Source organism: Myotis daubentonii, chromosome 10 (assembly GCF_963259705.1).
Source record: "Myotis daubentonii chromosome 10, mMyoDau2.1, whole genome shotgun sequence".
NCBI classification, from domain to species: domain Eukaryota; kingdom Metazoa; phylum Chordata; class Mammalia; order Chiroptera; family Vespertilionidae; genus Myotis; species Myotis daubentonii.
Window position 1 is genome coordinate 50,107,508 of NC_081849.1, and position 16,302 is coordinate 50,123,809.

The following is a 16,302-nucleotide window of genomic DNA, read 5'->3' on the forward strand; positions in this document are numbered from 1 at the left end:
TTCTTTTGTATTGTTTTTTTTTTTAATCCCATTCATTCTTTGCTCTTCTGTTCATCCTCTCTTACCTTCTTTTTGATGGATCAAGTGATTTTTAGTATTACATTACATTTCATCTGTTGACTTCCATTATTTTTAGTGGTTTCACAGTAAGATGGTATGCATGTTTAATTATAAATTACCTTTAAATGATGTTATATCACTTCCCCCCACACACAAAAAAAGTGGGTAACAATACATTTACTTTTGTCAGTCCTTTGCTCCCTTATTCTCATGTATTTTTCTTCTATATTTGCTATAAATTCCACAACACACTGTTATTATTTCTGCTTCAATGAGAAGTCTGTGAGGATTAAAATATTTATAAAATAAAGGTAAGTTTTAAAAGTTTTTAGAAACACCCTTATGTTTTTCTTTTCTGGTTCTCTTCATTTCTTTCTGGAGATATGGGCTTTCCATCTAGTGCCAACTCTGTTCAGCCAATAAAATTCTTTTGGCATATCAGGTAGTGAGATTCTGCAAGAGAATAATTTCCTCAGTTTTGTATGTCTAAATATGTCTTTATTTTGCCTTCATTTATGAAGCATATATTTTTTGGATGTATTGTTCTAGTTAGAGTTTTTTCTTCTTTAAGCATATGTTCTAAAATCACGTCTTATATAAAATATCTTTGCTTAATCCAAGGTCAAAAAGATTTTTAAAAATGTTTTCATATGAAATATTTATAGTTTTAACTCAGATTTACTTATATAATCCATTTTGAGTTAATTTTGTGTATGAAGTGGTGAGTTGAGATTAGTTTATTCATGTACATCTCTAATTTTCTAGCACCATTTTAGAAAAGACTGTTGTTTCCTTTTTGAAATATTATGACATCCCGGTTGAAAATCAATCCTATATAATAAAAGCCTAATATGCTAAGTGTCCAGTCGCCCAGTTAGCCATTCAACCAATCAAAGCATAATATGCTGATGATATGCTAAGGCCACTCAACCACTCACTATGACGTGCACTGACCACCAGGGGGCTGACACTCTGACTGGTAGGTTAGCTTGCTGCTGGGTCTGGCCGATTGGGACTGAGCAAGACAGATGGGCCAGACATGCCCTGGAGCCCTCCTGCAGTCCCTCCCCAACTGGCCAACCTCCCACATCCCTCCCTGGCCCCAATTGTGCACCGGTGGGGTCCCTCGGCCTGGCCTGCGCCCTCTCGCCAGTGCAAGAATTTCATGCACCGGGCCTCTAGTTGACTATATATATGTTGGCCTATTTCTGAATTCTATTTTGGTCCATTTTGCCTTGAATAATAGTAACTTTATTTTTTTAATGTTATTTTTGGTGGATTATCTAAAAAATTTATTTTCAGATAGTGTTGGTAGTATAAAGAAATATAGTAGAATTTTATGTATTGACTTGTTATCCTGCTAAATCCATTTACAACTTTTAGTAATTATTCTGCAGATTTCTTAGAATTTTCCACATAGATAATTAATTCATGTGCAATTAGGGATTGTTTTACTTCTTTTTCCTCAATATTTATGTGTTTGTTTGTTTGTTTGTTTTTCCTATTGCACTGGCTAGGACATTGAGTCTTTCACTTAAGTATGATATTAGCTATAAGTTTTTTTAATAATGCCCTGTATTTGAGTAAGTTTCCTTTTATTCCTGGTTTGTGAGATTATTTTTTTATTAGATTTTTACTTTGTGGGTTGTGGTATTTTCTTATGTTGCTGTAAGTAGTATAAAATTGTGTACTGACAATCAGTGGGTCCTTGTGAGGTCTGCTTTTTAAGTTTTGTAAAGGCAGAAAAGCCTTTATCATACGAGACTAATTTAGCTCCCTTTGTAATACAGCGTTTTTCTGAAGATTCTACCTGGTGTTCTATGTATTATGAAGGGCTTTCTACACTTGCTGGGGAGAACACAAACCACTTCTCCTCTGTGAGCTCCAAGATTTTTCTGCTTCCTCCTTTCCAGTGGTTCTTTCCCAACTCTTGTATAGTTTCCTCTCACAAATGCATAGGGCAGTACACGAAGATTGGGGAACTCTCTGCAAAACTCCAGAGCTCTCTCTCTCTCAGAACAGCTCCCTCCTGTTTGGTACTTTGTCTTATAAATTCTAGCTTTCTTGTCCTCCCTGACTTCTGATCTGCATGTCTTCAGTTTGGGGATTCTTATGGGCCTTGTTTGGGTTCCCCTCCCCTGCACAGGGACTGGGAACTGCCTCTAATCAGTAAGCTGGTGCACTAGTAGGTCTCATCTTGTTTTTTGTCAGAGTCTGCCTCGTGCTCTATGAGGCCAGAGGCAGAAACCTCTCCAAAGTATAATTTTTAAGGCACAAGAAATCAGAGTTCAGTGTCGATAAAGGCCAAAGCATTTACTTAATTTTTACTTCAGGGTGTTGATGATACATTGCTATGATTATTTTGAAATTTAGTTTTAAACATCCTTAATAAAAGATAGCAGTTATCCCTTACATCCAACTTCTGCCAAGTGCTATTACAATATTTAATAATTTAGCCTGATGTGGTGTTAGAAGGCTAACTTTTTAAGGCAGATGAAGCCACCTTCTAAAATAAATAAAAGGAAAGAATGCCATGCTTACCTTCAAGTACCAAAATGAGACGGAACTGACGGCTTCTCTACATTCACCCTCATACAGGCAAACTGGTAACGAAAAGAAAGAAATTGCTTACTTTGTAAGTAGGGTCTCAGGGAACTTGGGGGTCCCAGGTAAAGTGTGAACTGCCTCTTCGCTTAGGAAGAACAAGAACGAGATGCATACACAACACAGCGAGGCGGGACAAAGGCTGAGGCTGAACGTGTGCAGAAATCTCCACTCTCCACAGGAATAAAATTCAACAAACACCGGCAGTCACTGCACTTCCATCAGAAGGAAAAAAAAGAATGCCTGTTTCCATGTTCCTCATCCCCCAGTTTTTATTTTTCTGATCTTACTCTAACAGAGTCTGAGCCTTTCATGACAATAGACTGAGCCCACACGAAGGGGTTATCACCAAAGGCAGCCTTTACATGGCGTGGCTAATTGTCAGGAGACATAAGTTCTCCAGTCGATGGAGCATATCTCTATACTGAGAACTTATGTAGCTAAATTCTGCTCCAAAACAGAAATGCATACTTTGAAATAATCACTCTTGAAAAGTAGAATAAGACATTTTAATACATATGTTAAAGGGTGTCCCCCCCAAAAGTAAACACACTTTAACAGCTTAATAGTTCAATTTTGAAAATGCAATGTATTTTAATAAACACTGCCTTTATAATTATTCAGTGTGTGCAGACATTTTTTTGGGGACGCCCTATATCGAAAGAAAATGCTGTAACTGTTTGGTGTGGCTCAGTCAGTAATCTGCTTTCATTTATATAAGAAAAGGGGAGAAGGCAGCAAAAGGCTGTGGTAGATAGCCTCTCACTTAACTTTGGGGATAGCAAGAAACTCAGGAACAGAGTAAGACTTTTCCGCCATTAGTGGTGACGGAGATTTTATGTCTAAAAGTAATTCCAGCAAAGCCCACATTCTGTAAACTGTCTCCATTCCCTCCAGACACACTTGGAGGTCAAGTACCCATAGATATTTACTTTTAACTTGGTTTTCCATTTCCAACTTCTGTTGAAGCACGACATTTTCTAGTTATAGCAGAGATTTTTTAAGATTTAGTTCAGTTCGTGTCATATCACATTGCACTGTAACAGTGTGCAAATGTACCTCTGCTTTTTCCACATTACCTTCCAGTTTTAAACCCGTGGGGCAAATGCTTTGAGTTTACCTTAATACTTTCTTTACTGACTTAAATAGGCTGTAAAACAGTTTAAGATGAACCTCAAAAGGCTTGTCAGGATTCCCTTGATCCTCAGGCTCTGGATTCTCTGAGATAAATGCACTAATTATGGAAAATAATCAGAGACCACCCTTCCCTTCTACTCCGAGCTAGGAATGATCCATCTGATACAGAGACCTGGGGACAATGAGACATCCAGGGCAGAGACTATCATAAGGACCTTCTGTACTGAGCATTGTTGCGAAACCTCCATAGGAAAAGAAGAAGGCTTCGGCTGCCATCAGACCTGGATTCAAATCCTTACACTCTCATTTACTGGCGTAGAGACCAGGAGCAGGATACGTAATCTCTCTGAGTCTTGGCTTCCTCATGTGTAGCACAGGGAAAATAGTACTGCGGGTCCTTGAATAACGCTGTTTCGTTCAACATCATTTCATTGTCACATGGATAAAATGCCTCTTGTTTTTAGTCAATTAGCCTATGGTAAAACTGGTTTCATTATATGTCATTTTGCTTAAAGTCATAGAACCTATCAGTGACATTAGGCGAGGACTTATTTTGCCTACTCTAAGGGTTTGGAGATTTAATGAGATGATACCTGGCATCTCTCTCATATTTAATGAGTTCTGACTGGCCAAGAACTCCAGGGTGGGGGCAGAATTACTTGCCCCTCTCTCATTTGAAAGCAGCCCACTAAGAGACCAGGTTAATAGCAAAGGAAGGGAGGGGGAGGTGATGACAGATAAGGAAGAGTGTTTTAATCAGTCTTTTTTCACTAATCTGTATTTCCCTTTCCCCACCACATGGGACAGACCAAAGTGTGCTTGCACAAGTCTGTTCCGAGAGCTTGTGTCCATTCAAAAATCATTGTAAGAACTGCTGCACTGCAAAATGATTCATCCTCCAACGGGGCAGGCAGAGCAGCGGTGGGCACGGGCCCCGGTGCCAGACCCGTGTGCAGGGGAGCACCTGAGACCCGGGAGAAGCAGCCTCGGACAGGCACAATTAGTGGGTCTTTAGACTTTCCTTCTAAAGTTATTCCCGGGGACTTGGGTTTTGCCTTAAGCAAAACCCCCTTAACAGCCGGGACTCTACAAACAAGCATTATTTTATTAGGTTACCCCAGCAGATGAAAGCAGCGAGTTCCATTTGGACTCTTTTGGAGTCAATTAATGCATTAGCTAAAGACACACCCTCCTGAAAAGAGCTCCCGTCTTCCGTCGTCCTGGGCAGCTGCTTAAGGAAGCTGGCCACTGCTCCTGAGGGCACATAAATGCCAGGCAGTGCGAGGGATGGAGCGGGGGAGCTGTCAATAATTCGATTCATGGATGAGGACAATGGGTTCAATGATGTAGTTTAGCTTAATGTGACACTGATCTCAAAGGATATACATTTTTTGAGCCTTTACTTTTAACCATGATCAGGAAATTTAAATATCATATCGTTTATATGACAGTTCCTGATTCAATGTAACCAACTATAAAACCAATTTTAAATAGCTGTCGTTGCTTTCATAAGAGCTGTATGTATGTATGACTTTAAAAGTAAGTGAACAATACCTAAGACTGCGATTGTTTTCAGTTACGGTTTTAACTCAGCAGCAGAAACAGCCCGTGAAACAGTAGGAAAATAACAGAGATTGCAGAATGCTTCTTGAAAAAAAAATTCTCAAAGCTCCCATCCAGCCATCCATCCCTCCATCCTTCAAAATAATAACCACGAGCCCACACAGCTCCAGGTGCTCTAGAATTAGCATGAAAGACAGTCACGGCCCTCATGGAGCCCAAGCTGGGCTTTCAATCTAAAGATCGCCCCTGTTTTAAAAGATACAGTAGCCCTGCTTTCAGCTGCCTCAGACTTTCCCGATGAAGGAGTGAGCCCCCGTGGTCTTCATCACATCGAAGCTAGAACTCTTTGGTGAGGGTTGGGTTATTCCCAAAGGGTCAAACAAAAGACACGCGCCTCGGTGGGCAGAACCACTGGTGGAAAGAACATTTCGCTGTTCTTACCAGGGAACGTGTCTTTTAAAAAATCTCTGGAAAAATCCACATCCTGAAAGCATTTGATTCCCCTGAATTTAAAATGAGATTTTGCTCAGTGGCAAAGATACAAATTCATCCCCACAAGTATGGCTTCTGCGGTAGAAGGCACGTGACTTTGAGAGAGGGCTTATCGACAAGGTTGGTAAATGGGGCCACAGGACAGGATTCGCAAGATCCCGTTCTCGGAGATTTCCTTCCCTTTACCTGAAGGATCCCAGCGTGCCTTGCCGGACCCCTAGCTGGAAGAGGTTACAAACGTTTTCAAGCACAATTTGTTTCCGTTTTTATTCTCTGCTCGCCGAGTTATGTGCTGTTAAACATTTCCAGGAGACTGTCAAAATGTAAGCATCCTGAGGTTTACATAGGCCACACCATGAAATAACATATAAGCACAACATTTTAAACATTGTTTTCCAGCAACAGTAAATATTTGAGCTAAGTAAAAACTGAAGCTTGAAATGCAATAAGCATTTAAATGACTCCTTTCTGGGCCAGAATTCTTCTTTTCCCCTGTGCAACCCTGGGCTGCTGGGATTAAGGCGACTCTAGGGAGCTCAGCAAATGGTTGTGGGTTATGAGGTGTAGCATGAGCTTGGCGACAGCGTGCCACCCAGCCTCAAGAAACCCAGCCACGACTGGAACCCAAGAATCAGTGTGTTCACTTTGTGGCCAGCTTCACATTTTTTCCCCTCCTTGCAAAAAAAAAAAAAAAAAAAAAAAAGTGGCTACAAAAGTCAGGCCTCCCTCCCACCCCCTAAGCAACCACAGGATAGATGAAGGGCAGAGCCAAAGGCTGCGGGGCTGGCCCCCGGGGTGGGCAGGCAAGCATGTTGGAGTTACACATCTTCTAGCTCCTCAGCGTTTGGGAGGGAAGCGACGGGGGCTGCAGCAACAGCACTGGCGACGTATTGTGCTGTCACTTCAGGAAGAAGGAAAACCCAGAACAAATTTGACGTGGTTTCCACCGCAGGGTGATTGCAGTCCTATTCAAGGATGTCATAGTCACACCACCCACTGAGCAGCACGGACATGGAAATTAGGCCCCCTTCAAAGTGTCTCAAGCCATTGGCCATCCCTGAACAGAATAAGGGGAGGATTTTAAGGAAAGGCAGCTGTCTGTGGCCCTATTTCCTTTGGCTTCCTCATACCTCTGGTTTCTCATTTACTAAAGAGAATAGTCCTCAGCGACAGGTAGGTCCAGGTGAAGCCAAGACGCTCCCCTACCCAATGCAACCGCTCTTAGAGCAGCAGGCAGGGCAACCACCACGTCTGAGATTTGGGTCAGTGCTTCTACCATGAAAATCGGATCTCCTATAACATTTCATGCAAGTGAAGAAAAGGAATGCAGCGATTTATGGGGGCTTTTCTCCACATTTTGAAGACCCAAGCTCGAAGGCTTTGTTATTCTAATACCGCCCACATTGCTAAGGCCTATCTGGAGTTTTGTGACTTGTCTTTGGGATTAAAATATAAACATTTATCACATCACATTCCCAGGGGCTTGGGGAAGGAGGTTAGGAGGAGGGGTTTTTTTTTGGTTTTACCAAACCCAAACCAAGGAGGGAGCCACGTATGCATGTGCGCTCTTTCTGGGAGGGTAACAAAGCTTTTGTTCGCTTAAAAAAAAAAGAAAATCAGACTTGTGGATGGCACTGACTGTTCCCAATTTTGTACAGTAACTGAACGTCAACCTATTGACCTACAGCAAGACAGAGACCGACAGTGGCTGTCTCCTACGGAGGGGAAAGTTTGAGCTGACGACCAATAGACTCATCATAGCCTCTTCAGGAGCACGCCTGTGGGAGAAAAGGAGCCCTACTTTCTGTTCAAGCTTCTTTCCCCAAACGGTTACAGCTCTGGCCAAAAATTACCAAGTGTGGGATACAGCGGTATAAGGTTTTGGTGTGAGGGAGAATGAGTCAGAGAAAATACAATTGCCATCATTTCATACCAATCTTCATGCCCAATTTCCAGTGAAACTTTATATTGCTTTAACTCCCAGGATAAGAAACTGCAGGAAGTGCTGGGGATGACCAGAACAAAAGGGTCGCTTTGCTAGGTCTCTTGCTTACGGATGGTTAAATGTGGTTTTTCTTCCTCACTGTGAAAATGGCTTGCCGAAAATGAGGGTACACATTACCTTGGAAGACCGGGAGGGTACATATCCATGCCAATATGAATAAAATCCCCCTCAAAACACATTGAGTCCAATAATGGTCATTATTCACCAGGTGACATACAAAGAAAAGAAAATACTTCAATAGCTTTAAAAATAGTTTATTTCCTCCTTCGCAGATACACAAGCCTTCTGACCATTATCCAAGGCACCACAAATTAAATAAAAACTTAAGAGTACATTTGTCTTACATGATTCAAGATAGAGCGGATTTTAAAGCAAATGGGTGCCACCTGAGCGGGGGTCGGGAGGGGATCAGGGCAGGTACCAGGAACGGGCACGCATTTTCCTAGTGTCCACTGCAACAGGCAGAGCCAGCACAGGTGCAGCCGACGAGCAGTTTTTCCAAGTTAGCAGGTCTAACACAGAAGTGTGGCGTCTCACGGTCTCTCTCCATCTACGTAAGAAAATGCCGTAAGGACTTCCCTCAAGTACAAGCCTTCTCACCAGTAGTCTTGGTACCAGTAACAGAATATGATTATTAAATATCTTCAATGTGGTTTTCATTACAAAAAAATAAAATAAAACATGTTTCACATAAAAGCTTTATAATATAATCCAGAGGCCAGACTTAGTGTGCGTTTAAAATCTGAAGCCAGGCGAGGCTGGCTACTTCTGACCATGTTTTCATTGCTTCCAGGGCTTTATGCTTTTCCCAAATACGCACCCAGCTTCTTACCAGTTCAAAAGCTCATGGAACACTTTGCTCTGAGCATCGTGATTGCCTTGCAGTAGCCTCTTTGGGATTATAATCCTAATCCAAGGAGAACAGCTCTAATTTCTATTCAGATTTGCTCTTTCTCCCAAATCATGTGAGTGTTGACCAAAACCTAGCAAATGTCAGGCACAAAGGTTTGTGAGCAGGAGGCCCGAAGAGGAATTATGAATAATTTTACAATGATCTGGTTAAGAAAACACAAAGAAAAGGAATGATTTTCCTCATTAAAAAAAAAAAAAAAAAAAAAGCCTGGACTTGAATTTAAACAAGAGATAGACGTGAAAGGAATGAAATATTGCTTCCACCCGAGATGGGCATTCTTTACCCATGTAACAACAGAGCTATCGCGACACCCCCGAGTCAGGCATTCCTAGGGGCCTCCACTGGTGACTTTTGAGGTAGATGCTGATGGCCTGAAGAGAGGTAGGTACAGTCCGAATTTGTTTTCAATCCCTGCGAATGTGGCTACTGCCAGTCTGTAGCCCCCAACGTGATCAGGACTGGGAGCGGGCAGCGTGATCCGGGATTTAGGAACTGCCTCGGAGCCCATGGGTTTCCTGAAAGAGGAAAGAGAGTGGAGCATCTGAGTTTTGTTTTATTTTTTAACTTGGCAAAAACAACATCCAGACACTGAGCATCTGCACCATAAAGGAGTGGTGGAATTCTGGTCAGTTGTATGTTCCCCTTGGAAATAGGTCTGATCTGAAGACGTGATTTCATTACTTCCCTACATCTTCTCCATTTCAGCCCGTAGGTGGGCATACCTTTCTCCAGGATGACGGAGTATGAGAAGCAACTGAAATATAGCTTCAATTTAGCATGATGACACTTACACTCCTCCAAAATCAACGTAGAACCAGCGCTGCAGCAATTCATATGTCAGCAAAGTCACACCAAACTGGGGTGAGGATCGAAGCACACGAGCTTAAAAAAAAAGGGGGGGGTGGCGTGGGGGGGGGGTGAATATCGGGTATAATTAGATTTTTAAAAAACTTTACCTGATACCAAAGGGTTAGTTCAGGACAAATCATTTCCATACCGCCAGCTCCTTTCCACAGGGCTTTCGGGCCTTCCTCCTGCAGGATCTTCCGAAAGCAGTCTGTCACGCCGCTGTAAGTGGTTTGGCCGGCCCTGGCGGCCACCTGTAATCGAGTCTTGATAACATCAGCAGGGGTCACTAAAGATGCCGCTGGCATACCTGCAGGAAAGACAAGGCCGTGGCAGTCTGCTCACATTCGCACTATATAAAAAATAACTGCGCTTTGAACTGCTGGCCCGTGGAAGGAAAGTTAAGAAACCGAGGAAATCAGATGCCTATTTTACTGTCCCCTCTGGGACATACCACCCTAACCATCTTGTCTAAGGCGATGGAGGCTCCCGCACATCTATGGACAGCCCTCGCCCCCTCCCATCACCTCCACTTGTTATGCTTCTATTCTTAAATAGTTATAATGAATTATTTATCAACAACACTCCTCCCAGGGAGTGAGAGTAAACAGAGAGGAGAGAGAACGTCTGTGGCACTCTGCCCCCGCTCTCCTTTTGAAATCAGAAACTCACCAAGTTATTAGATCTGAATTTTTCAGAGGTGAAGCTTGTTATGCGTTTCCTCTTCATGCTTTTCTGTGGCTGCTGGCAGTCACGGGAGGTGCCTTCTCGCACACAGTCAACCACCCCCGACCCTCCAAACCCTGGCCTCTCCAGTTACACCAGAAAAAGGCCTTACTAGTAGCTAAACAAACACTGCGCGCGCGCATCTGCGCTGTGTGTGTGTGTGTGTGTGTGTGTGTGTGTGTGTGTGTAAAGGTGACTAGGGAGGAGACCTGCATAGATAACACTTTAGGATTTCTTTTTCATAGACTGACATCTCCTAGAGAAAATATCTGACAGATTTATACTGGCTGGTCATCAATGAAAAAGGAACAACAACAACAAAACCTTCCCCAAATTACCAATGGGAAATATTTCTACAGTCATTTTATCCAAAATGGGGCAGCCCATGTTTAGATTTTTTAAAAGCGAGACTGTGCTCAGAAGACACTGTCTCTTCTGGTTTTATTACTTTTCCATTATGAACCCACTCCAAACCAAATTGGTCAAATGCAGATGCATAAATCTCCTTTGCTTTTTTTAAGGCTTAATAATTCTGTAAGAATTTCTGTCCAAACCAACGTGGTCTGGCTCGCAGCGCCATCCCATCCTTCTAACAGACAGCTTTAAAGCTACAGTGCGCGCGTGTGTCTGGGGAAACGCGCACGGGACACGTCTGCACTTTTCTTACGAAGCTGAAGCTCTTCCTCTTCCGTCTGGACTGAGCTCCTCAAACTTCATCTTAGGTCCCCGTTTTCATAAAGCACATCACATATTTGCATGTGAAAAAGCTCACTTTCGATTTCAGTGCTTCCCGGGATAAGTCATCCTGAATTTCCTAGGAGCTTGTTGGAATTATTTTAACTTTGAGCCAGAAGTTTATTCTCCAACATAATGGAAGGAAACAGGAAAAATGCTTAGGAACCCACGGTGTTCACACCACTGATTTTGCTTTACTTCCTGGCTTAGAAAGAGTTTAGCAAGGCCGTCAGCCGTAAACATCCAATAGCATCCTCCTTACAGTGCTGGGCAGGCAGGTCAGATGTGACTGTGAAAGATGCACAAGCAATGAAATGGGGAAAGTTTCCTTCAGTTAGGGTCGTTTTCTAAAAAAAATATATTTTATTGATTTTTCACAGAGAAGAAGGGAGAGAGATAGAGAGTTAGAAACATCGATGAGAGAGAAACATCGATCAGCTGCCTCCTGCACACCTCCCATTGGGGATGTGCCCGCAACCCAGGTACATGCCCTTGACCGGAATCGAACCTGGGACCCTTCAGTCCGCAGGCCGACGCTCTATCCACTGAGCCAAACCGGTTTCGGCCGTTTTCATATAGAGTTCCTTGTTATGGGGGGAAAAAAAAAAGAGCATTGGGGGAGGGGGGGTGCGGTGGCAGAGGAAAGATACTCATTAGTGGAATAAAATTGCCAAAAGAAACATAAGATGTTTAGTAAGATGTCTAGTAAACATAAGATGTTTAGTTTCATGTGTGTTTGTTGGGGGGTTGCTGGAAACACACTAGCCTGCACTAGAAGCTCGGGCTCTGCATCCCCACCTCCCATCTCTCAGATGAGGCCGCTGCCCTCAGAGAAACTGTCTCTCCGTAGACAGGGGTTTTCTCTTCACCTGGAGAGCAACAGGCTGCTCCAAAACAAGGCTGGGGAAGACGAGCAGCCTGGCCTCTCCTGGCTTCTAAGAGGCTAAGGCTATCCCGATCGAGGCCAAGTGTTCTCTATTCCCAAGGATGGGGTGGGCAAGAGGGGGCTAGACCTGGAGGCTTCTTCTAGGTTCCTCAACAGGGAGGGACCTGAGGCTTCAGGGACAGACAAACGGGGAGACCTCGGGACCACCCATTACTCCTGTGACAGGAACAATTCGGGGTGCTCTCTAGCCAATAAAAAAAACCACCTCTCTTTAAGGGGGCCCAGCAGCTGGAGAGGAGAAGTTCATTTACAACAAAAAGGAGGCATGGCCAGCAAAAGACAACTTTGGGGGCAAGTCATCCTTAATTTCCCTAACTACCCCATTACTATCTGTAAAGGATGTACCTCTCTGTTTATGGCATTCAGAGTTTATACCTACTTGTTTTGGATCAAGGTTAAGAGTTTTAAAAACTCCCTTCACAACCTTATCTAAATTACCTGCTTGTATCGGCTTCTAAGAAAAGTGTGGAGATTCTCACTTGGAATGAGAAAATACCATGTTCGTGTCATACTTTTAAGTTGGGGTTTTATAAGATAGTATTATGTTGATAATACTTAGAAGCAGTGGTTCTCAACCTTCTGGCCCTTTAAATACAGTTCCTCATGTTGTGACCCAACCATAAAATTATTTTCGTGGCTACTTCATAACTGTAATGTTGCTACTGTTATGAATCGTAATGTAAATATCTGATATGCAGGATGGTCTTAGGCGACCCCTGTGAAAGGGTCGTTCGACCGCCAAAGGGGTCACGACCCACAGGTTGAGAACCGCTGACTTAGAGGCGGATGTCGGTGCATTTTATCTTTTATAAGTGCAAACATGCCTCTGTCCTTCTGAATGCTATTTTCAAACCCTGGCTTCCATTTAGTCTGACACTGATATTGCTAAACTTGCTTATTGTTGGTATCTGCCTGGTACATGGTTTTCAATTCATTCTCGTTCAATCTTTCTATGTCACTGTTTTCTCAAACTTCAGGTGACTTGATTTCTTTTCAGAACTCATCGGAAGGCATCTGTTTTGACTTAGGAGCATTGAATACACTCCATGTGGCTATTATTGTGGTTAACAGACTTATTTCTGCCGCCCTACATTACGGCTTGGCTTTTATTTTCTCTGCTTTTGTTTCGCTTTTGAACTCCACCCTTTCCTGTCCAATGTATTCAAATGCTATGTGCATTTATTACACAGGTGTTATATTTACAATTTGTAGAAGTAGTTAGCTGGACAGCCTTCACCAGCAGGTGAGCCCTCCAGCACACTTCCACCTTTGTCCTTCCTTTGCTTTATCTGCCTCCCAAGGACTCCTCTTGTATAAAAACAAAGTGCGTGCCAAAGTGAACAGTTATTTGCACAGACTCTCAGGTTTAAATTCATTTGCTGTTTCGTGTATCCCACATTTTCTTCTTTCTTAAATTAACTTTTCATTTTGACTCGGAAGCCTATGAGGGATAACCTTTGAGTCCCGACATGGAGAAACTCACTTAAGCTTGGCCAAAATGCTCGTGTGCTGGGAATGTAACTGAGGTCCGAGACATCCTCCCCTGGCATTTTGAAGCTACCCAGGACTGAAGGTGAGAAGTCCTCCCTCCCTTATTGAATTAGACCTCCTGGATTAATCCTACATATCTCTTCAACGTGCTCAAAGTTTTCATCTCTGTCTTTTTGCTCCACATTCTAGAGGGTTCTTTTTTGTTGTTCTTTTTTCCTATGAGTTTATTTTCCAGATGCCTAATTTGGTCTTTGATCAAATCCATTCTATCATTCAGACCATCTACGGATTTTTAATCTTGGCAATCCTGTTATTAGCTTTCAAGGAAGCCTCTTTACTGATCGTTCCTTTAAAATCTCTCTGAGGACCTTAATTATAGTTCTTCAAAGTTCTTCTCTGTTCCCTGAATTGCCTGTTTTCTCTCTAATTCATCTGTTTACTTGTCTTACAGCTCAGTCTTGTCTGAGGACCTCTGTCTGTCTATTGATATTCAAGTTCAAAGGACAGGCTGATTAGTGCTGTGGAGGCTTCTACCAGTGTCACCCTAGGACAGTGTCACCCACAGGCCTCTCTCCTGAATGGGAGGATGGTCTATGGGTTTTGAGACACAGGCCTGTTAACTGGATGCAAGGGGCTGTTAGCTGCAGAGTGGAGAACTTCCAAATCAGCTGAAGTACAAAGCACTTCACTCTGGAAGTAGAGGGAATTATTTTACACCCCTATGGGGAAGAGTGGCCATTATCACCCCCCTCCCCCCCAATCTGTGGTAAAGGCCTAAAATTGTCTTAAACCTTGGTTTCTTTCAATCCCCCTCCTTGCAAGTGTTGCCTGAAGCTCCAAATAAAAAAGGGGGTGGGGGGGAGGGGGGAGGGGACTACGCCTAACCTTCAGGCAGGAAATGAAATTCTTTAACCCTTGCCATGATTTACCCTGAAACCTCCACCCCCACACTCCAGACATTGTATTGTTCATTCAGGTCAAAATTCGCTGGATCTGCTTTTACTACAAGTAGTTTTTCTTACCAGTGTTTTGCTCTGTGGCATCTTTCAGTCCAATTTCAGAGTCACTATGGGTCCGTTCCCCGCCTTTTAAGGGCTGCTGCTGACATTTTCTAGTGTCAGTGAGGAGTTTTGAAAATGTATTTTTTTACATTTTAAGGTATTTGGGAGGAGGAAAGACAGATGAATATGTTCAGTTCATTACCTTGATCTAATCTCTCCATTACATTTTAAAAAAATAACCTAAGAATTGCTTTTAAATTATTTTTCCCTTTTTTTATTGAATTTATTGAATGGCATTGGTTGATAAAACTATATAGGTTTCAGGTGTACAATTCTATAATATGTCATCTGTATACTATATTGTGTGCTCACGGCCTGAAGTCAAATCTCTTTCCATCACCATTTATCCCCCCTTTACCCTTTTCTACCTCCACCCACCCCCATTTTTCTCTGGTAGTCACCATACTGTTGTCTCTGTCTATGAGGGTCTTTTTTTTCCTTTTCGTTTGTTTAATACCTTCAACTTTTTCACACTGCCCTGAAAACCCCCTCTCTTCTGACAGCTGTCAGTCTGTTCTCTATCTATGAGTCCGTTTCCATTTTGTTTGTTAGTTCATTTTGTTCAATAGATTCCACATATGAGTGAATTCATATGGTACTTGTCTTTCTCTGACTGGCTTTCTTCATTTAGTATAATGCTCTCCAGGTCCATTCATGATGTTATAAAAGGCGATCTTTTCCTTCTTTTTAATGGTTGAGTATAAATATTCCACAAATTTTTTTATCCACTCGTCCACTGATGAACACTTGGGATGCTGCTCCCAAATCTTGACTATTGTAAATAATGCTGTAATGAACATGCGTAACTCCTTTCGAATCAGTGTTTTGGGTTTCCTGGGGTACATTCCCAGAAGTGGAATCACTGGGTCATAAGGCAATTACATTTTTACTTTTTTGAGGTAACTCTTTTCACAGTGGCTGCATCAATTTGCATTCCCACAAATAGTGTACAAAGGTTCCCTTTCCTCCACATCCTTGCCAGCACTTGTTTGTTGATATGGATGATAGCAATTCTGACAGGAGTGAGATGATATCTCATTGTGGTTTTAATTTGCATTTCCCTGGTGATGGAGCATCTTTTCATATGTTCATTGGCGATCTGTATGTCCTCTTTGGAGAACTGACAATTCAGGTCCTTTGTGCATTTTTTAATTGGATTGGTTTTTTTTATGAGTTTTATAAGTTCTTTATAAATTTTGGATATTAACTGCTTATCAGATGTATTATTGGCAAATTGTTCTTCCATTAAGTGGGTTTTCTTTTCATTTTGTTGATGGTTTCCTTTGCTGTGCAAGAACTTTTCAGTTTGATGTAGTTCCATCTGTTTGTTCGTTTGTTTCTCTTGCCCAAGGAGATATAAAAAAATATTGCTATGAGAAATGTCTGAGATTTTAATGGCTATGTTTTCTTCTAGGATTTTTATGGTTTAGAGTCTAACACTTAAGTCTTTAATCCATTTTATTCTTTTGTATGATGTAAGAAGGCGGTCTAGTTTCACCCTTTGCGTTTATCTGTCCAATTTTCCCAATACCATTTATTGAATAGACTATCTTTACCCCAGTGAATGTTTTTGCCTTCCTTGTCAAATATTAATCAACCATAAAGGCATGGGTTTATCTCTGGGCTCTCTATTCTGTTCTATTGATCTATGTGTCTGTCTTTATGCTATACTATGCTGTTTTGATTACTATGCCTTATAGTCAACTCTGATATCAGGTAGTGT

General features: G+C 42.2%; 1 protein-coding gene across 2 annotated transcripts in view; it reads right to left on the reverse strand.

The window, feature by feature from the left end:
- Positions 1 to 8,099: 8,099 nt before the first annotated feature.
- SLC25A13 (solute carrier family 25 member 13) overlaps positions 8,100 to 16,302 on the reverse strand; it is a 164,750-nt gene continuing 156,547 nt past the window's right edge. For both annotated transcript variants that reach the window (XM_059712379.1, XM_059712380.1), the window contains 3 exons: positions 9,772 to 9,930; positions 9,566 to 9,656; positions 8,100 to 9,289 (listed from right to left, as the gene is read on the reverse strand). In XM_059712379.1, coding sequence (XP_059568362.1) covers positions 9,103 to 9,289; positions 9,566 to 9,656; positions 9,772 to 9,930 — 437 coding nt within the window. In that variant the 3' untranslated portion in view covers positions 8,100 to 9,102. The remainder of the gene's footprint in view (positions 9,290 to 9,565; positions 9,657 to 9,771; positions 9,931 to 16,302) is intronic.